The 23,205-nt window shown below is 39.7% G+C and overlaps 2 protein-coding genes across 3 annotated transcripts in view; both read right to left on the reverse strand.

Moving 5' to 3' along the window:
* Positions 1-23,205, reverse strand: part of LOC128430458 (ependymin-like) — a 41,651-nt gene that overhangs the window by 14,689 nt on the left and 3,757 nt on the right. The gene's annotated exons all lie outside the window — the stretch shown is intronic.
* LOC128430445 (interferon-induced very large GTPase 1) lies at positions 1,063-15,421 on the reverse strand. Of its 2 annotated transcripts, XM_053416499.1 has the most exons (6): positions 15,291-15,421; positions 9,957-10,031; positions 9,766-9,841; positions 9,511-9,681; positions 7,491-7,661; positions 1,063-6,458 (listed from the first exon to the last, which is right to left on the reverse strand). In XM_053416499.1, exons 2-6 carry the CDS (start codon positions 9,978-9,980, stop codon positions 1,756-1,758), a joined length of 5,145 nt encoding a protein of 1,714 aa, XP_053272474.1. In that variant the 5' UTR covers positions 9,981-10,031; positions 15,291-15,421; the 3' UTR covers positions 1,063-1,755. The 2 variants fall into 2 exon arrangements, with proteins under 2 accessions (XP_053272474.1, XP_053272475.1); XM_053416500.1 differs by lacking the exon at positions 7,491-7,661.

A 23,205-nucleotide genomic window follows, 5' to 3' on the forward strand; every position in this document is an offset into this window, starting at 1 on the left:
ACTCAAAACTGTGTATCAGCATAGTCAGAGACACCATGAACAGGAATCCACTCGATGTCATTTATATCCTCTCAAGGAATATTTTTTATAAGCTTCCAAATATGGTAACATTATGAATGCATTGGGCCACTTTCACAGATTTGCTCTTTAATTTTCTCAGTTATTCTACAGTAAAAGTACCCCAAAATTTGTATGAGCATAGTCAGAGACACCATGAACAGGAATCCACGCGAAGTAACTTATAACCTCTCAAGGAATATTTTTTATGAGCTTCCAAATATGGTAATATTATGAATGCATTGGGCCACTTCCCAGATTTGCCCTTTAATTTTCTCAGTTATTCTACAGTAAAAGTACCCAAAAATTTGTATCAGCATAGTCAGAGACACCATGAACAGGAATTCACTCGATATCACTTATAACCTCTCAAGGAATATTTTTAATCAGCATCCAAATATGGTTACATTATGTACACATTTTTTTTTTTTTTACAGACTTGCCCTTTAATTTGCACTAAAAACACATGATAATTGACATGAGCAGATACGCCATAAAGATTTTTAAAAAAAAGTTGTATTTGTTGTAATTTTAGGACGTTTCAGCCAACCATGCTGTTTTACCGTATAGCCACAAGTAGACGCGCAAAAAAAACCCCGGTGGCGGCTGGCTTCCTAGATGACGGCTCACTTTACTGCAGTCTGCTCTCCTACCGCCAACAACACCTGCTCCACCGAGACGTCCTGCTCCGGGACCAGCCTCACTCCGTGTCTAAGAGACAAGGACAGCGGCCCAAAGGACGCCATCCCGCCTTGAACACACGGCTCACTCACCGCCAAACAGTCACAGACACACTAACAATACAACAACTAACAACTACACAATCATACAAACACAAAGTTTTGAATATAACTACCGCAATTTACGAAAAATCCGACACGCTCTCACAAGCTCACCACCACTCCACCAACAAACTCCCAGAATGCACTGAGAGAGAGAGAGACCTACACAAAACCTATGATTGTGCTTTGGGGAACATTGAAGAATACATGCTGAGTACTGCCATTGTTTCTTTATGGAATCTGTTTAATTGAGTAATTCATCCGAACATGTTTTAATTCCTTTCAAAGTGTAAATAGTCACCACAAGATAAAACTCAAAACAAAGAAACCCTTCATTCTGAGGGAGAAAATAAAAAGGTATTGACATACAACATATTGACATATACACTTAATATTTTCCAACATTGGAAATGTAAATATTTCACAAGATACATCACAGGAACAGGAACAGAATTTTAAATTCAGATTTTTTAAATTCTGTTTGATAAGGATGATACCACATACAGACATTGTCATGTTTTTATAAGAGGCAATATATGTAAATACTTGACATCCGGATTGTCATAGAAACAGAAAAGTAGCATATCACATTAAATTTGATAAAAGAAAAACCAACAATTTCTGTCTTGATTATTTGCATGATTGTTTTTAGAGGCAAGATAATGATGTAATGTCAAACAAAGTCCTAAAATCTATTTGATATGTTAATTAACATGTGCTCCTAGAATGTACACAGACTATCAGACTGTATTTCAGTGAGATCATCAACACAGAGTTAAAGCAGATTACTTTTTAAAAACATAAAAACATTCTCAGATAAAGGTGAACACAAATGGATCAAATTATCCATGAGAGGATAATGAATCAGTGTAATGAGGAGGATGTGCACTTCTCTAATCAGACAGCTTGTTGTCTCTCAGTTGATGTTAAATGACTTTTTGAGACTCTGTTCTGCCTGCAGACGTGTGATCTTTTCCCAACCTGTAGGAATATCAGCAGTCTCGGCACCATATTCTTTTGCAAACTCCTTATTGAACTTTGTCATTACATATTTCCAGTAGTTTGATGCCTCATAGCTTCCATCTGGAGGAATAATCCAATCCTTGTAGGTATCTCTGTATTCTTTGTAAGGGACCCATTCACCTTCAGTAGCACCACAGCAAAATCGGTTGTCACTCACCACTAATGACGAGCATATGTCAGTGACTAGTTTTTTTGTTTGGTCCCACCTGTATCTTTTCAGACCGGTTGGCCGATGCAGTGGAGCCGTATGCTCAGCATGGTCACCACCTCCACGCACACAGGCCATTCCACAGAAGGGACACTGTTTACCACATCCAATCACTTGTGTGAAAAGCTCATTCTGGGACTTGACATCATCACGTTTTAGTATCATCTTGATCTCTCTTTTTTTAAACTCTTGCTTCAGAGCTTCTTCCATTTTATCCACAAACTGTGTGAACCACTTAGCAAACTGTTCCTGGTTTGCTTTGTTCAGCATCATGAAATCACCAAGTTTATCCTGGGAAATGACCAGTGTATCACCAAGTTCCTGACAGAAGTTGTTAATGAATGTTTCCAAGTCAGCACTTGTTTTCTTTGTGGCCTTCTGGATTGCATCCTTTATGCTTCTGATACTTGAGTCAAGATGCTGATCCACTAGCTCTAACATCTTAGAATCTTTGGATAAGTGTTTCACTGTTTGGTCGAGTATCCACTCCTTTGCAAATCCCTCATATGAGCCAATGTACCTTACGTACTCACTAACGCTGTGCTTTGAGAGCAAATCCAGTAAAATTTTATACTGGGAGAAGACTCTTGCATTGAACTGTGGTTGTTTCCTCATTTCATGATTGATAGCAGGACCCAGTTTACTGTAGACAAACTTTTCAACTGCAGGCTTCAAACATTGTTTGGTGAATTCTTCTGCCTTCTTCTGGCTCTGGTCTCGTTCATTGAACACATCTTTGAAACGATCACAAAACATTCCTTTGTTTTTGTTCAGACATAAGTGAGGGTCATTCTCCTCTAGGAAATCATCGTGCATTTTCTGAAACTGTCTGGCTGCAATACCACAGATGTGCTGTTTTAGAGAAACTTCAAACTCAATGTCTACGGTTCCATCCTCATGCTTTTGCAGAATCTCATCAATAATGCGAAGGATCTCCTGGATGTAAGCATCAGAGTAGTTTTTTGTTTTTTTTGCATCTGCTTCAGGTTCTTCTGTTTTCCCTTTTTCCTTCAGATAGTGAGTGCATTCATCTATGACGTCGTCAGCTATCTTCTGTAACCTGATTGTGGGATCTTGAATGGGTAGCCAATTGCTCGCCTCCTTTTTAAATTTTTCAGAAAAGCCTTTGGCTTTATATTTGAAAGGTGTTTTGCCACAATCTTGCAGGTGTCTTTGACTCAGCATTTCACATGCATGACTCCCTTTGTCTTCGAGATTTTGTCTTAAGAAGTGGGAGACACTGGTGAAGATATTTGTTGGCACTGGTTTGGAAAACTTCATATTCTGTACTGTTTCTTTCCACATCTTATCAAATTCTTGGTTCAGTTCTTTATCTCCCATCTGGATGTTTTTCTTTCGACATTCATCGATCAGTGCACACACTGCTTTTTCAATTTCTTTTGTGTGATTTTCTTTGATGTTTTGAACTTCTGTCTGTCCCTGTTTGATTGCCTCTGCTGCTGTTAATTGACTATCCACAGACTTCTTCATGTCTCGTCGAAGACTCTTTGCACTGTTTGCAAATTCCTCTTTGTATCTTTCTACGAGATGGACATGGCCGTCTTTTTGCTCGAAATAGTTTTTCAGTTTTTCATGAAGCTCTTCCTCCAATTTCGTCAGCTTTGTGGAGACCTCACTTTTCAAACTCAAGATGAGTTCTTTCAGGTCAACTATTTCAGATTTGGAAGCAGGTGTTCCTAAATTTGAGATGGTTGTTTCGGCATTTGTTATCCACTTGTATATGGATTCTTTGAAGTCCCATTCCCAGTTGTTGAATTCTGTGCATAGCCTCATGTATGCATCAGCCACTAGACTGTTTCTGAAGCTGAAGATGAAGTTTTCATGCTTCACTGCCTTCCACAGGCTTGAGATCCACTCTTTAAAGTCCAAGATGTCATTAGCAGAGGACTCACAGTTTCCTAGTATCTGTGTGATGTTTTTCTTGAACTGATATACAGCTTCGCTGTACCCTGCATTGACTGGTGCCATTGGTGGGTTTCCATTCCAGAGTCCAGGGATGTACCAGCTCCCAGTTTCTGGATTGTACTCCATGACATCAGTGAAGAACTTGTTCTTTTCTTTCTTCTCCATTTTGGCTGCTGCCTCAGTCATCTCGTTTAACTGATCCAAGAGCAGTTTCCTCTCTCTTTGGGTGTTCTCATTGGCTGAAACATCTGACACATTCTGGTGAACAAACTGACATTTAGGCTTTTTGCCCACCTCTTTCATCCTGAGAAACGCATGCACAACTATTTGTAGGATGTCCTTCATTTGTGTGGAATTTTCCATTGCAATATTGATAATGGTGATGTCACTCAGCCCCACAACAAGTGTTGCAAGCTCATTGTCGTGCTCATAGCTATCATCCAGTTGTGCAAGCTCTGCTGACCTTAAGCCCTCAGTGTCAATGATGACCATGAAGTCACAGTTGAGGACTTTTTTGACATCTTCATTGATTCTGATGAGCAACATAAAAGCACCTCGAGTGCATCGGCCACTGCTGACTGCAAACTGCACTCCAAACATGGTGTTAAGAAGAGTGGACTTTCCTGTGCTCTGAACTCCAAGAACTGTGACGACCAGTATCTTGTTGTTTGTAGACACCAGTTCATTGAGCTGGGAGAGAACATCACTCACCCATGTGAGAGGTATGTTGGATGCATCTCCATCTACAAGCTCCAGGGGAAATCCATCAAGCAACAATCCTGCACAGATTTGGGGCAGATCCTGTAGTTGTTCACGTGATGGATGCTGTTCCGGAAGGGAAACTGAAGCTTCATAAATCTGACCCATTTCACGGAAGAAGTGTTCAATTCCCAGTGAGCTGTTGGAAAGCTCTTTATCAATGACTTTGATGGCCTCTTTGTTCTCAGCATCTGTGCATTTTTCTTTGTACTGCTTCCTGAGGCCAGACAGTTTTTCTCGAGACAGGTTATCAAGGTTCATTCGCATCCATTTCAGGAAATAACGTCTCTCTATGCCTGGGCTTGATATTGCACTGATGAAGCACGTCATGGCATCTGACATGTCTTTAGAGCTCTGTTTCTTCCGAAGGTTTATTTTCTTTTCCTGAAGACCTGATATGTATATTTCTAAGTCTTCAGATCCACGATCTTTCAGTCGAAATTCTTCCTTCTCTACATCTGCCAATTTCTTCCATATTTCTCCATGCAAGGGAAGCTGAGTGGCTTTGTAGTCAGGGATGTTTTTAATTTTTGATGTGATGGCATCTGCATTTCGTTTGGCAGTCTGACACTCTGGACAGTCTTCATCAACCAAGATTCCCAAATTACGGGCAATGTCAGCCATCTTCTCAATGCACATCTTCTCCTTTGTGTTCTCAATAACATCGTTGACTTTTTTCCGCAAACCTTTGACAAAGTCTGCATTATTTTTCTTCTTGTTCTTTGTAATGATGTTGTCTTTACTCAAGCCCAGCTTTGTTGCTACAGTTTTTAGAGCATCCTTACTAAAGCATTTGCTTTGTTGGTTACTGACCAAAAACATCTGTGCCTTGTGGTGGAGGTTGGTTAGCAGCTTGCACTCAGGGTCCAAATTGTCAAAGAACACAAACACTGCTGCAGATGTCTGACACAAGAAAGAAAACTGAGTTTCAAATGAGGCAATGTCCCCACGAAGGTTAGCTACAGCTACTGGCTCACTGAAAATATCAATGTTTTTTTTGCCACAAGGAAGGTACCAAGTTATTTCAGTCAGTCCATTGGATATTCTTCTTGGGGAGTCACCACACTCCATATCATGGTGCACAAAATAGTCATGGTACTCTTCAGAATTGCTCAAAAGCTTATTGAGAATCTCTGACTTGGACATGGAACATTCCCCCAGTCTCACAAAAGATATCATTGGAATTTCAGAGAGAACAATTCTTTCTTCAGTAAAACCCTTGGATTGTAAAAGTGACTGAGGTCTGTACAGTTTAACAATGTCTCTCATGGCCCAAAGCATGAGTTTGCACTGATCTGTGTCACAACCTGGAAGCAGGAGAGGCACAGAAAACTGACACATGGACATTTTGAGGGCCATTTCCTGTTGCACAAAACTATCAGAACACAAGAAGAGAGCAGTGATTACGTCAAGGGTGTTTACCATGTCACCTGAGTCTGAAATGTCGCTCTGATCATCAGAGTCAGATTCAGTGGTTTCTGTTGCGCCGTCTTTGGATGATTCACATTCTGATTGTAAATTTCTCGCTGTCACATTTATCATCATCAGTTTCTTTAAGAAATACCATGGAAGATCTGAGTGGGACTTGACAGGTTCATCAGTGATGGCCTTCAGGTCAATCTGGAGTATTTCGCTCAGTGTGAGCTTCTTTGTGTAGTGCTGCTTCAAGCCCAGATCCTCCAACAAGGTCTGCAGTTGTGTTTCTGTGGGCATGAAAACAATGAGATGCCGTCCAAAAAACAAATACAATTTTAAAATAATTTAATTAAAAAAAAAAAAATGATTGTATAAATATATACGTAAATATTAGTTGAAATTAGAATAAAACCATGCAATAAAAACATTTCCATCAGTTTTTTCCTTTTTCTTTGTTGACCCATGAGGCTATTACGACAATGATTTGCAGAACGAGTGAGAGTTGCAAGGCCAAAAGAAAGTCCTTACTAAACAGACCATCCCAGCCGCAGCTCAAAGGGCATCATATGAGATGGCATATTTAATTGCCTTACAGCCATGATATTATTTTATAGCAATTTAAGAAATAGAATATAACAAGAATACAGGGAAACTCCCTGTATAAACAGCAGGGCTGAGTAAGCATATACTGTAAGTATAAAAAAGTGCGCAGGTGATGTCTGTGCGCGTCTATGTGCATAGCGAGCAGCTGACACCTTATTGCTGACATGTACAAAAACTTTGGGGTTATATATTTTACCCTAAAAATTACTCTCATTTATTAAACTCACTGACGAGATAAGTGGGCAATATGCATGGAGCAGAGCTAGTCCATTCTCGGCTTTCTTTTGGAGACGGCGACTCGGAGAGATCATTCTCCACGTTTGTCTGCTCTCTGTATTTATTCTTTAAGTATGTCAGGCCTGAGAAAGTCTTTTCGCACAAGTCCGCCAGCCTTGTTAACCAGTCAGGGTCAGTGAGGTGGTCATCGAGCTGGGATCCATGCTCCATCAGAAATATGCGCACCTCGTCCTGCAGCTCATACATTTCCCCGCAAGAGCAAGTCTGATATTGTGGACGTGTTTTATGTAGTTGACCATTTTAGCGTTTTACTTGTAAGAGATTCTCTGTGAATAATAAAGTCTGTGGAATTTACGTGCGGCACCACTTGTAAGACTCTCACTTTTGGTCCCCAGCAGCACTCCAGGAAAGTTTGTAGTGTGTGATGTAGTGCACCCCCAATAACATTTTTATTGCAACTACTATTTTCTTTCACTTACGTGTATTGGCAGATGTTCCAATTGAAGGGCTTCTTGTTCCACTCCTGCCCTGAACATCTACAGTGCTGGAGTCCTCCATGGTCCCACTGCCTCTGAGTGGGTCACTGCAGGGATCTGAAACAGTCCTCGTGCCTGAACTGAGAGGTGTTTCTTCTTCTGGTGGAGAAACTTCTGTCATAAGAGAAGAGAAAGAAATACCTCTCAGTACCTCCAGATCACACCTTGTTTTCTTTGTTCAATGGACACTTGAGGCCGATTTATGCTACTCTGTTTTGACTAGCACGGACACATGGGAACAGCCTCGCCGCCGTGGAACACCCTCTTCGTGCACCTCTGATTTTTCTAACTACACGTCTGCATGGCGGAGAGCCTAGGGATAGTCCTTGGCTGTGATTGGTCCGCTAACGACAGCATTTCCGAGCGACATCATTTCTGGAATCTCACATTTCCGGACCTCAAACCTCCAGTTTAATTCCCTATATCACAATACCCAAACACAACTACGATTCTACGATTAATGTGACAAGTGTGTTAAGCAAGCAGAGTTTTCGAAAATAGAAGCTGAATTTTTTATTTTTGTTTTGTTTTTGTTGGTGCTTGTTAATGTTTTGATGCAGTTGGTCTTTTTTTAGAAGGTAGTGACTTTGTCGTTGTAGTAGTGGACTGTAAAATGAATTCCTCAAACTGCAGACAAGAGTAATAAAGTCATATTTGACTCTCTAATAAAGCTGTCTGAATAATTAACATTTCAAAACTAGAATGTCACTCCGTAGAGTGCATTTGCCCGACAAGGCCCAACACTCTCCTTGAAACCCTGAAGCCAATTGGAATCCTCCTCCCATAAAGGAGCAGATACTGGTCCTGCTGCTGGGTTGATGCCCTTCCTGTCCAACTCTCCTCGAGCAACAGACTCATAAATGGAATAAAAAAATATCTCCTGATGAAAAGGCCTTGCCTTACACGTATAGAAGACACCAACAAAGGTGTCAAGAGAGCTTTCGGTGATAAGAGTCGACGCAGGTGTTGATATAATGTAAAGAAAAACTATAGATCTCCACAGCAGAGTTTATGTTTCATCCTGCCTCTGCCTGCTGCACCACCCTTCAGCTGAACACCCCGGAGATTTCTGTGATGTTGTGAACTTGTCAAAGCAGAGGATCTCCTGCAACCTGATTTGTTGATGGGCTCTCTGGCCACTGGATGGAGTTAATATGTAACTAACGTCTTTGTTAGAAGTTGACCTTTGGTGCATTCATGTTAACTTAAAGCTTCAGTGTGTAGGCTTTAGTGACATCTAGTGGTGAAGTTCCATGCTGTAGCTGAACACCCCTCACCCTCACTTTCCAAACATAAAAGAGAACCTGTGGTAGATTCAGTTGTTATAAATAGCTCTAAAACAGTGTTTAGTTTGTCCTGTCTGGGCTACTGTAAAAACATGGTGGCCTCCGTAGAGAGGAGCCGCTCCTGATGTAAATATAAAGTATTTAAATATAAATGGCCCATTCTATGGTAAAGAAAACAATAATCTGTACACAGCATTGTGTAACATGAAGGATGATTAATTTCTGGCAATATATCCCTTTCACCTGAATCTTAAACACTGGACCTTTTAAGAGAGGAGGCTTGTGTTTCCTGTACTGTTTGATTGTCATTTGACTTTCTTTAGTGTGAAATTAGTCATCTAAAAAAATATCATAAATCTGTATTTATCATTGCGATCAGTCAAAAGCTCCATCCTTGAATATGTTCTACTATCTTGTTGATATTAATAGATACATCACACATATAACCAGAATTATAAATATATTATAGTAGTTCTTACAGTTTAAATTTACCCTGGCATGCTGTAAAGTTATAATAATTTCATCACCTAATAGTGTGATAAAAAAGAAATGTTGCACATATTGAGTATTTAAGACTGCAACATGCATTGGTGAAGCATCTCATTGAATGAATTTTTTTGTTTTAGAGATTAAATTCTTCACAATTTTTAATGCAACTACTATTTTCTTTCACTTACGTGTATTGGCAGATTTTCCAATTGGCGGGCTTCTTGTTCCACTCCTGCCCTGAACATCTACAGTGCTGGAGTCCTCCATGGTCCCACTGCCTCTGAGTGGGTCACTGCAGGGATCTGAAACAGTCCTCGTGCCTGAACTGAGAGGTGATTCTTCTTCTGGTGGAGAAACATCTGTCATAAGAGAAGAGAAAGAAATACCTCTCAGTTCCTCCAGATCACACCATGTTCTTTTGTTCACTGGACTGGCACACTTACAGTTCGACTGTGTTGTTGAGGGATCCTTCTCCTGACTGTCACATTCAGGGAACGTATCGTTGGTGTCAAAGAGTTCCTTGATAATTGATTCAAAAAAACAAAAGAAGCAGTTTAAAGTGTAATTAATCGACTCATAATCCCATTCACAATCGCTAATGGGAAAATTGTAACTATAAAAACAAGGTGTTTACCTCTTCCTCCTCTGAGTTATCCATTCTGGGTCCAGTGTCAGTCGTGTCTCACTTGATTATTAAATCTGCTTCTCTCTTAAAGTAATCAGAAACAAGTTGCATTTTTAGTTAAAGGCCAAGAAAAGTCAAAGAGCAAAACTCTGAGCAGAGTGCCTGATGGGTAGAGGCCCTGAACATGGTAGATAAATTAATCCAGTTTTTCACAGTACAACAAAGCTAAATACTATGTTGCATGTTCAAGTCCTTAATTCATTGGCCTGTTGCTTCATGAATTTACACTATCATCAGATGAAAAGTATTTTACATAGTATTTAAACTATTGAATTGATTTAAGTAGTGATGTGTAAGTGACGTTATACTGCTACAGTAGGTTGGAGGAATTCATTTCATTGAAAAGTTTTATCCTTAAAATCTATTACAATGCATCATATTTCATAAGCCAATTATGGTTTGAATGTCAAATCTACAACGGTAAAATAATAGCGAGAGCTGTCCTGCAAATGAAGTTGAGTAAAGAGTCCAGCTTTTACTGTCAAATGTAAGGAACTTAACAGAAGTCATTATTCTGGGTTTCTTTTTTCTACCTTGAATGTGTTTATTTATTATCTAACCATTAAGAAGTTTAGTTGACATGAAATAACACAAATATATCACAAGAACAACAAAACAAAAAACAGCTACACATTAAAAAATGAAGAAACAGGGAGAAGTCAAAAAACATGTATCAAAATAATACCATATCACAAAGCTATGAATCGCCAAGGGAAATGTGGGAGTCCAGTTTGAGGGCAGTTTGCCTTTCAACTCCATTTAAGGTGGAACCTGTTGCGTGGAACCAGTTCTGCCAACATTGGTGAATACATGAGGGATATCTAAGGTTAACACTACAAACACTGGGGGGCGCTGCTAACAATTTTTTTTTCTTTCATGGTTTTGTTTTGAAAGTGACGTATAGCGTCCATAGACGTAAGGCCTCTGTATGCTTCTCCGATTCCGTTGCGGAAGGACGGACGGACGGAGCGGACCGACACTTTTTGATTTATAGTTCTACGAGCCTTTTTGTTCCGAAAACAATTCACCGCCAGAACAGTAGTTGACCTAACGTAACGTTATAAAAGTCAGTGAACGTTAACATTATGACAATGTTTTCATATCTGTCATAAGTGAAGCTGTAATGGTAACGTTAGCATGAGATTACCAGGTGATGACATTGTATGTGGCTCTGTTTTGGAAGAGGGGGAGGTGGAACTGCTTTGTTAGCATATCATTTTCCTGTAGGCATAGTGACCTGAGACTGTTAAAATAATAATAATGATGATATTATTAATTAATAATTCATTAATTAATAATAAGTCAATGGTTGATAGTTGTGTGTGTTAGGCTGCTGTTTTGTTTCGCGCTGTGTGGGTAATCAATGACTGTAGTAGTTATAAATGCAGACCATTTGATTAGCTGATGCCCTGAGTCACTGTTTTATATGTCACTGTTTTTAGTAAAGGTGAAATAAAGAAGTAAACAACAGAGTGAAGGAGAGAAGAGGAAAAGAGCAGGAGAATAGTGTGGAAAGGCAGAAATAAAGAAGTAAACAACAGAGGGAAGCTAGGGAGAGAAGAAAGAAGGGTGAAGAAAAGAAAAGCATTGAAGGAGAAGAGAACAGACGAGAGGCAAAAAGAGTAGAGGAGAAGATGGCTCTTTCAAAGAAGCGCAAATGCCATTTTACAGAACAAATCCAGAAAGAATTTCCTTTTATACGCCGCTGTCGCCCAGGCCAAGACGACACAGTGGTCCACTGCACCCTTTGCCAGTCTTCTTTTTCAATTGCCAGTGGGGGGAGATATTCTGTGGTGGAGCATCAGCAGACAAAAAAACATAAAAAAAGGTCTGACTGCCAATGCTCTTACGCCCACTATCACCACATTCTATAAGAAGACAGAGCCTTCCCAAAAGGAGTTCGAGTTAGCTGTGCAGGAGGGCATCTTGGCGTACCACACTATGAAACACAATCATAGTTACCGATCTATGGACTGCACAGCACAACTGACAAAGAAGCTTTATGAGCCAAAGTTTTCCTGTGGCCGGACCAAAGGTGAAGCCATAGTGAATAACGTCTTCGCACCATGGGCAACCAATATGGTAAGACAGGACCTAGAGCAGGTTGAATTTGTTTCCCTGTCCATTGATTCATCCAATCATGGACATTTGAAGCTGCTGCCATTAATCGTCAGGTATTGCAAAGCAAATGATGGCAGCATGTCCATAGAAACAAAATTGCTTGATTTTGTTGAACTTAAAGGAGAAAAGGCAGAGGAACTTGCAGCTGAGATCATGGTGGTGATTGAAAAATTCTCCCTGGAAAATAAAGTAGTGGCATTCTCTGCCGACAATACAAACACCAACTTTGGCGGGCTGAATAGGGTGGGGAGAATCAACGTCCACACCAAAGTGAAAAAGCACTGCAGCGGGAGGTGATTGGCCTGGGTTGTCCTGCCCACATCATCCATAATGCAACCAGAACAGCTATGGATACCCTTCCCATCGATGTAGAGTACCTGCTCACAAAGATATTCGGGTATTTTCATATTTACACTGTTAGAGTGGAAAGATTGAAGAGCTTTTGTGAATTTGTTGGCCAAGAGTATCAAAAAATCTTAGGACACAGCAACGTTCGCTGGCTGTCCATGCTCCCTGCTCTAGAAAGAGTGCTTAAAATGTATGCACCACTTAAAGCCTTTTTTCTTTCTGAAGAGAAATGCCCTGTTGTCTTGCGAAGAATGTTTGAAGATCCACTGACTGAACTGTGGCTTGCCTTTGCCCATGGAAACCTGGCCATATTTAGTGAAACAATCAAGAAGCTTAAAGGCCAGGACCGCTGTGCTGTGGAGTCAGCTGCAATCCTGAGAGAGGTGGAGATAAAATTGACAGCAAGACGTGACGACAGCTTCATTCCAGTACTGGCCAGAGGACTACTGGGAGAGCTTGTGGAAAATGCAGCAATTACTAGAGAAAACTTTCTCAATACAACTCAGTCTTTCTTCACAACGGCTGTGAACTACTTGCAAGCTTGGGGAAAGATACAGACAATTTAAATGACTTGCACTGTCTCCTTTTAAAAAAGAAACCTCTGCGCGAAGAGATCCAGAAGGCAACAGCCACACTGCAGGAAAAGTGCCCCAATGTGAAAATCAAAGAAGATGATTTGTTTGATGAGGTTTCTGCCCTCACCCGAGAGGGTGTTCTCTCAAATGAATGACATATGGACAGACAGCAGAAATAGGTTCACTGTTCCTTCCATCAAGGCCATACTTATTGTAAAGACAAACATCAACCTCCCTTGTGATAAGTTTATGGAGATGCTGGCCAAAGACAGAGCCATCCAGAAGAAAATACATTCTTCTGAGAAATATGCAAATCAGGTAAGGAGAGGGAGGGAGAGAAAGTGGGAATGAGGGAGAGTGAGAGACAGAGAGACAAAGTGAGAGAGGAGAGGAGATAGGTGGAGAAACAGATAATATATGAGCCCAATTTCTATACTGGAACTGTCCCCCTGATGAGTGACTTTTGTGGGTGCGCTTTATAAATGTAGGTTTTGATTTTAATACAGTAGCCTATTACTATTGGCTCTGTTCTTGCAGTTTTTCTCATGTTCTCTGCTCTTATTCTACCCAGGCTCCTGAGGCGGAGGTGGATGAATGAGGGACCCACCATCACACACAGGCAACGCCAACCATGTGTAGTTTCTGTAACCACACCTCTACCTGTGAAGGCTTCAATTATCTTATAGTCCAACTAACTTTACAATATCTACTGACACTGAGCTGTGATAATATAACACTGTGAAGACATACAGGAAACATTCTGCATACTGATAAAGTGTTTGTTTAATTATAAATTTGATTTTCTATTAAAATCCATTAATGATGTTTTTTTTATTAACATAACTAATGTTCTAATATTTTTTCAGGGCCCCTGTCAGTCACGGCCACGGGCCCTCAGAATTTTCCTAACTTTTTGCCCCCTAATGGCACCTCTGACCTTTTGTGTAATAAAAGCTGGTTAAAATACATGAAAAAGTACTTGTCCCCATTTATTATTTCATAATGATAATATGTAATGATTTTTCACCGCCGCATTGAAAATGTCCCCGATTTTCATTTCAGAAATCTGGTCACCTTACCGTACACACATGCTGTAAGTGCTCTAACCAGCCACCGTCAGCCAGACAACGCCGCTGGCTTAACACACTTGTCACATTAATCATAGAGTCGTAGTTGTGATTTAGGTTTATTGTGATTTAGGGAATGAAACAGGAAGTTAGAGGTCCGGAAATGACGTTGGGCGGAAATTATGTTTTTAGTGGACCAATCACAGCCAAGTGCTATCCGTGGGCTGTCCGCCATTTCGACGTGTAGTTAGAAAAATGAGAGCTGCACGAAAAGCACTCCGAGGAGCCGCGGAGAGGCACGGAGAGGGCGTTCCACGTTGGAGAAGGCGGTCCTATCTGTCCGTGTCCGTCAAAACGGAGAAGCATACATTGGCCTGTAGCCTCGCTTAAAACGGTCAGACTCTCCTTCTATATAAATAACAGTGAACTACAAAAGACTAATGTAGCCGAGCGGTTAGTTCTCTTTTAAAGTCAGGAGGCCTCAGCCGAGAAAGGACACGAGAGATGGTTATGGAATCGGGACATCTCACCCGTTTATTTTCCTTCATATTTTTCTCTATTCCGTTAGAACCCCTTTCAAAACAAGAGTCCCACCCACCAACCTGCTTATAACAGGAACTACACATCAATCTTCCATAATAGTCTCGACCGAAAGACGGTCGAGACTTTTAACTGATGCTTTCAGGTTTATTCTAAACTTCCCGAAACAACACAGTAAGAGCTTATGCCTCTTCGGAGGGTCGCTAAAACATAAAACATTCCTTTGGGAAGTAACAGATTCCAAACAGTAAGTCTGCGTCTAAACAGGAACTTCAATTTCAAAATAAAAGCAGCGAAGACAGCTTTTTACATGCTTTTAATTTGAAAGAGGAAAAAACAGATTTTTATCTCGTAAAAACAGGGGAAAAAAATGTTGAAAAAGTTTTTTTATTTTTAAAAAGAGCTTCTTTTTTTTTAAGTGAATGCAATACGCTTCTGTAGTGGTGTTATATTGTAGGACAATAATAACATCCACTTTATCTGTTAAACAGATACAGATTTCTTGCTTGCTGACTCACATTGCCTCATGCCAAGTTTGTATCGGCAGTATCAGGACACAATGCTTGTCAATTGTTCAAATAATAAAGGTTGTTCTCTGACAATATACCTGATAAAACATTAAAGGAACTCACCTTTGTAGAGATCTGCCGCAGTCTTTCATCCAGGATTCGTAGGTGTCCTGTTGCTTTAGATATAACATCACACTTCGCTGCATATGCCAATACACACCTGTGCTAGCAGACAACCTCCTTTTATTCTGTTGGTCAACACTTTCACTTTTGGTTTAACGATCATGTGATTTCCCAGAATAAGACGAAGAGAAGTTTACAGTAAATGAAAAATATGGCACTTGCTAAAACCTCACCTGGCTTAGAGTGTTTCTGTTCCTTGTGTTGCAGAATTAATTTGTGATAAATCAATGTAGACGAAGCAGGAATCACACAATGTTATAAACAAATATTCACTATGAAATGACAAAGATACCGGTTAAGATATTACAATTAATCTGAGTTTACAGCTCAACACTTGAGGTCATGACATCTATAAATATATTTGAAAAGGTTAACTCCCAAAGTCATTAGAACTTTTTCACTGACACACACATTTGACCAAGATCTAAGTGATGTAAGCAAGACAAGAAAGGATTCAATTTATTTGAACTCATACTGCAGGATTTCCGAAGCATCTTAAAAACAATTAAATGTCTTAATTATGTAGAAATGTTATACTAGGTCTGGATTACATTTAGGAAGGTCAAAATTATGTTCATGCTCATTTAACACTACTTCCTTTGAGCTTACATTTTTTTTTTAAGAGACATGTTTTAGCGCCATGCTTATTTTGTAAAAAGGAAGCTGTAATTAATCTACAAAACAACACCAGCGTGGAGCTGATAACTACTTTGATAGAATTCTGAAAAACAAGAGGCTGGACACCAAATTTTTCGTTGTGTTTTTAATTGGGGTTTTCTCCAGAAAGGATAAACATAGAAGGTCACAGGGATCTCAGAGGGTTGATGGAGAACAGTCAAATGCAAGGATCTCATATAGGAGAACTAAGGCTGATGTCTGAGCCAGTTCAGACTGGTTCTGTAGGCGCAGTTTAAGACAGGACTTTAGACACAGGAATAAATTAATTGCATATGTGTCCTTTGAAGATAAAGCAGACGGAAAATAAGTTATTGAACAGTCAATAAGTAATAGAAAAGTCATAAAGGTGTTAAACAGGTCATATAGGTTTCAGCTCACAAACAGTTCAGGTCATAAAAGTCTCACACAGGTTGGCAAAATGTTACTTATCAACTACAAAAAAGTTTTCCACCACATTCCCAACACTTGGCTGATGGAAAGACAAGGAGTACCTGCTGTCTCTGTAGTTCAGTCTGTGACATTTAAAGGGTTATTCTCTACTTCATAGATTTTGTGAAAGTGGAAGTAATTCTGGATTCCAGCTGCTGAGCCCCACTCACAAGTTGACAGGATTGAGTTCTTAGGTTTGCAACATCTAAAACCTCAGCTGTTTGAATTAGTTCTTTTTTTGAAAAGACACAAAGGGAATGATGAATAAAAACATGATGAATAAAAAAATCACACTTAAAAAGGTCTAAAAGGTTCAGTGTGCGAAGGGGGGCTGGGGGGGGGGGTGACAATTAATCAAACTGTGCTCCTCACCCCCCCTCCCCCCCCTTCCTTAGCGTGAATAGAGCTACGTTGGCCCGCATGCGTCAAAATGCCAGACGACCTCACTGAGCGCTCTTATCTCCAGTGATGAGGAGTCTATTTTGGGATTTTTTATTTTAGCTTCTCTGTGTGTATGTGAAGATGTTTATGGAACTGAACTATTATCATAAAAGGAGGGTGGGGGCAGGAGCAGTTTGGGCCAGATATATGGCCCTCACACATTGACTTATAATAACCGTTGTTGCCTGGTGTTAATCTTGAAGTTAAAATGTGTGTGCGTCATATCGCTGGTCAGTCTCACAAATGTCTTGATAAGAGGTCTGATAAGAGCCGCTGCCTGTTGTGGGATAAATCTGTGGCATACAATACACTGTACTTCAACTTGTTCTCATAGTTAGATTGTTATATTAAAGCATATCTCCCTTAGCTTATTCAAACATCACACATACATGAATGCACTGTGCTTATAAACCTTAGAAATTAGCTGCCCGAGGTTCTGGAGGGAAAATAGAATGGCGCTGTTTTGGTTTGGAGGATGCGAATGTTTACACAAACAGAACATACAGCCGTTAGAGCAGGAACATAATATTCTTTACTCGAATGAAGGCTTGTTTATAAACACAAAAATAAAACTGTCATGTAGTGCCCAGCAGCTATCAGAGGAGGAGCGAGATTGAGAGTGGCTGCCCGTCATAGCCTTATTCCAGTACCAAGAGGGGGACTATGCCTGCGGACCATCGAGGAAGAGCCAAGTCTCAACTCCCCTTCATTATATTGACCAATCAAATTATACCTACTGTTATAAACTATTGCAAACGCCGTCTGTTTGTTGTGACTCGTGACTGTCCGTTGCCACTAGAGGGCAGCGACTCGTGCTTTGGGTCCCCTTTGTTTTGCTGAACTTTTCATACCTTTTCAATGCTTCTTAATTCTCCTGTGTGTTTTGTATGTAAACAGTAGTTGATAGTTTACATGCAGGAAATGTGTGACCGCTGTGGTAGTGCTTCATTACTGACATTAGGTAGCTGAATTAGCTGAATGCTAATGCGGAGCTAACATACATAAATTCACATACGGAGAACATATTTACAGATACAGTAATGGAATGCAATGATGTGATTGTGTCAGTGTCCAGTAGGAAAGGGTTCTTGTGCTGCTGGAATCAATAGTACAATAAAATATAAATGTATATATATAAAAACAGCAGAAAAAAAAAAAAATCTAAATATATAAGAATATGTAGTGGAATGTCTTTATTATATTACTACGTGGTCTCGTTGAAGTCAACAGGAACCATACAACAAAGTGTTTTTATACCACAGCTCTGAGTTGACACATCACTGAGTAATGTTAATGTAATATACGCTTTGTTACAGGAATAATTTGTCATCGTTTTACATATGTTGGATGAAAAACATTACAGCTTATGGCCCCCTAATAACTGACATTATCAGATAACCAACATAACATAGATCTAATATTAATGCCTCCTCTGAGTTTCTCCTTTGTTTGTTTTCAGACACTTATTGAAGAGATGAGTGTGGAGCAGCACAGGGGCTGACCGCTGCAGACATGGTGACCCACCTTCTGCTGGAGTACCATGGTGTTCCTATGAACTGTAGTGACACATCTTTCAGACAGCCAGAGGAAATGCTGTGGTCAGGATCCGGAAAACTGTGTGAGTCTACCACTGTACTTCTCCCAGTACTGCCTACAAGTGTTTTAAATATTCACAGGCTGTACCAGGAGGATGTCAGGGTTTTAGACCACTCTGGAAGCTTCATATAGTACAACAGGTATGCACACCACTGCATATAGGTGCTAAAGGATATAATTTGGGTTATTATTATTACTTCTGGTGTATCTTTTTTATTTATTTGTTTTTCTAATACTATTTTCACACATTTGCTTGAAATTGTTAATTGTTTTATGAATATATTCATATTTTCCACTATAAATATTTGTTCAATTGGGTTTACACTGTAATGAAAAGTGCAATAGTTAAAGGGACATCAAACAGATTTGCTGTATTTATTTTGTATCTATATTATATACATAAACAGATTTTTTGCACAGGTTGGTGTACGTGATAGGTGCCATGATTCAGCTTTGCTTTTCAAGGACGAATAGTGGTCCTGTTGAAAACAGTTACAATACTTATTAATATAATAATTGACATTCATATCCAGTTTGGCAAAAGTAATGCTGATATGAGAATGACTTACAGGGTTTGAATTCCACAAGAGTTACAAAAAAAGCTAGTTATAAAAATGCATATTTTAATTAAAAACATATTTGTATAGTCTTCTGATATACAAATTGTCAGATAAAGGTGAACACAAATGGATCAAATTATCCATGACAGGATAATGAATCTGTGTAATGAGGAGGATGTGCACTTCTCTAATCAGACAGCTTGTCGGCTCTCAGCTGATGATATATGACACTTTGAGACTCTGTTCTGCCTGCAGACGTGTGGTATCTTTCCAGGTTATAGGAATATCAGCAGGCTTTACATAGACAAAACATCTCTCTCCACCACACGAGCCAATGCAATAAGTGCTGCAGAGCACTCCTTTTATGCTCCTCAGCAAATCACTTTCACTTTCAGTTTGACACGGTCACATGGTTTCCCAGAAAGGGACTGTTTGATGTAAATTGAAATAGTGCCACACACAGGAGACTTAGTGCATTGCCTATTCTAGAAATCAATGGAGAAGCCCCTGGAAACCAAATTTACAATATTTATTACATGTTTCCCACACGATCAAAATGAACTGTAAAGTTGTCATGAATAGACTGAGACTGGGACAAACATGAAGATGTGGTGGAATGGAAGAAAACAACAAGCTACGAAACTTCTTCTCATGAAATTCAACTGTTACAATAAGGAAAGGCTACATGTTGCAGTATCATGCAACTCATCTTTACCATCAATACATTTAAGATGAACTAGATTCATTGATAAGTTGAATGTCAGCTTTGCTTATGTATGGACATGTAATGGAAAGTGTAAAAAGTGCAACTCTTGGGAGAGCACTTTGATCAAAGACATTGATTGTGAGTGCATTTGAAAGATCATAAAATGTAAAGCACTCCCTCTCAGGTAGGACATGGGGCCTTGTCTCTCATATACAATGATTAATTTACAGATGATGAATGATAAGGTCAAAGTATAGTAGCTGTTTCTGCCATGATAGGGTATCCGCGGGGTCTTGAAAAGTATTAAAAGTTGAAGTGAATATCAAGACCCTTAAAAAGTCTTGAATCTTTTTCAAATTCAAGACTCTTTAGATGTGTAGCCGATGGTTCTTTCCTCTTATACTGTCAGGCCTCAGCCGAAAAATGACAGAAGAGATGGTTATTGAATCGGACATCGCACCCGTCCGTGAATGTTCCTTCACACTTCATAACTTCTCTCTCGACAACACCCCCTTCCATTAGTTTTTATATTTTATTTTCTTGAAACAGGATTGTTTCTCAGTAGGTTGAATTTTTCTCTTCTTTTTTCTTGTACAACTATTGACGGGTGAGATGCTCGACCAGTAGAGGATAACCAATCAGCAGTGATCTTGTCAATGCAAAGCTTCATAGCTGTCGAGGAAGCAGTTCCTACATCTGACAAAAGTTTTATGAACTATTTTCATCTCCTCTGCTCCACTCGCTGATTGGATCGTCCTCGGGGTCACAACTCTGGGATAGTTTGGAGGCTGCAGAAACAAACACTGCTAAATGAAAACAAGCTTTTCAAGTCCAAATTAGCAAATAAATCTGCCAGCAGAATGAGATACACAAACAGACTAAAACAAGGCAGAAAAACATAGAACACATTTCTCAATGTTGCCAGATAAACTCCTTCTGAGTTTCCCTATAGTCAAAGCTCAGCTTCACAGTTACTTTCTCTGGGCATTTTTCTGTACTGTGCTCCTCAGCTTAACTCACCACGTTCTAGGACAAACTGCCCCTCCTCCTGGATTAAAGACCCAAACCTTTCAAATTGTGATTAAGTTGTTGTAAAATGCTGCTATGGAAAACACTCCTGGGCTCCGGGGTGGCTACCTGTGACGTTTTATTGACCATTGGAAGAAAAGACCAGAATCAAATAAAAGTGATTTTTTTCTTTGACCATGTCAATGTGTCAGAGGAAACGTTGGTGATAGATTTTAAAGGCCCGAAGTTTCATTATTTTCCACTAGGGACCAGCAGAGAGCAGTTTTGAGACGTTTGTACTCAATACTCAAGTCATTGTGTTGAAAACAAACACAGGTTCAAACAGATCATGGGCTGTTGTGTGTACTTTAATTCCATTGTTTATTCACATTTCTTAAAATATGTGTTTTTCCTTTGTCTTCATCATTTCTCCTCCTTTTTGTCTTCCCTGCCTGTCAGGTCTCCTTTTGGTTTTCCTTCACCTTCTCCTCTTTTGTCCCTTTCTCTTCTCCTCGCTTTCTTCTTCTTTCCTCCTCCCTGTCTCCTCTCCTCATCCATTACTCTATCTGTCCTGTCTTCACTCCTCCCTTACTTCCTCTGTCCTGTTACCGCTTTCCTCTGACTTTAATTAATTAAAAAAAATCTTCCCTCTCAGCACTTTTGAGAAAAAATGACCCCCCCCCCAAAATGATCAGCTATAAAACTGTAAATACATAAAGTAACTTAAATCTTGTTACCCTGAGTCCCCTTTTCCTCCTCCTCTTCTCTCCTCATCCTCCTCTCTTTCATCCTGCCTCTTTTCCTCTCCCATTTCTCTCGCCCCTTCTTCTCTCCCTCCTCTATTCTTGAACGCATGTGATTACAAGTTGATAGTTGTGTTGCTACCACTGAATCTTTTCAGTGACTCATATAAGTGATATTTATAATGTGTTTTTGGCTACTCTGTTTTATTCACTTTTTAACTTGTTAAAAATTTGTGCCATTTATATTAATTGTATCATCTTCTTACGTAAAAAAAAAAGAAAGTATGCACTACAAGGGATTATTCCACAAAAAAAAAAAAAAATGTATCTGACCCAAAACTCCCACAGTTTAGATCAGTGGTACTCAATCAAAGCTCAGAGGTCCAGTTAGAGAGAATTTCCTCATGCAAGGTCCAAAACATCATAATGTCTAACATGCGTTGCAACAGAGAAGTGTTCCTTTTGTGTCTTCCACCTCCGACGCAAATGTTTTGATTTCTGCTGTGAAATTCTTATTCCCTCTTCTCACTCAAACTTCAACTGTCCAGCCCGATGCCCGCTTCATGACAAACGGATGTCCTTATATGGAGAAATAGAGGCGTGACAATATGCTAATTACATAGAACGAACCCACCCCTGTTGATTTAGAATGATTCTGATTCACCATCATATAAAGGAGAGTAATATTTCTGCACACATATGAGTGAATGAGGCCTAAAGTCTGTATGAAGTCAAAAACTAAATAAAATAAAGTGCAATTCAATAGTATTTCAAGAATGTTTATTATTACAATTTACATGGAACTGGAGGGTTCTATTCTCGTTTCAAGTAAACCAAGGTTTTGGTTTAAAACTAAAATTCTTAATTCTATTTTGTAGTTTAAGTTTCCCGTTTCTTCTTTTTTTGTTTTTCTTTCTACATTTTCAAACATGAACAATCTCAACAAATATTAACAACTCAACAACATATTATCTTATGTATTGTATCTATTCACATTATTAAAAATTCCCAAAGAGACACTGTGTAACAGGACATTGTCACAGGACATTGTCAAAAGCCTCAAGAATGAGCTCCTGATTGTGGGACAGAGATCAAGACTCTTAAAGAAGAGCTCAGGAAAAAGGAATGGCTCATACAGAGGGAGAGAGAGAAAGGCCAAGCTCGAACCAACGCTTACCTCGACTGCCTGAGGAACCTTACAGAGACGAAGAAGGAGATGAAAATCTGCAAAAAGAAGGTGGAGGTTCTCCAGGAGGGAAATGCTGCTTTGAAGGAGATGTGGAACGAGCTGACCAGTGAAAAAAACAAGCTTGAAGATGAGGTCCAACAGAAGGACGAAATCATACAGAGGGAGACAAAGAAAAAGGAAGTTCGAACCTACGCCTACATAACATTTTTCTTGTATGTCAAGTTCTCCTCTTTGAGAGAAGAATGAGACTCCAGCAGTGATACTGACTTAAAGTGCTCTGCCAGTAGTGTATCAGAGTGCAGGTCAATGAGTTTGAGCTGAACATCACTGGGTGCATTATCCACACTGCACGTGAAGGGAGAAGAAATTATGTGCATTTCACTTTCAACTGTTTTGAAGTCTTGAAATCTTCTTGGAAACTCACCATGCAGTGCCTGTAACATGGATGAGTACCTGCGGAGATGATCAACTGATGGTGTGCCTTCTTTCAGTGTTGGCATGTGGT

This window comes from Pleuronectes platessa, chromosome 23, assembly GCF_947347685.1.
Source record: "Pleuronectes platessa chromosome 23, fPlePla1.1, whole genome shotgun sequence".
NCBI lineage: Eukaryota > Metazoa > Chordata > Actinopteri > Pleuronectiformes > Pleuronectidae > Pleuronectes > Pleuronectes platessa.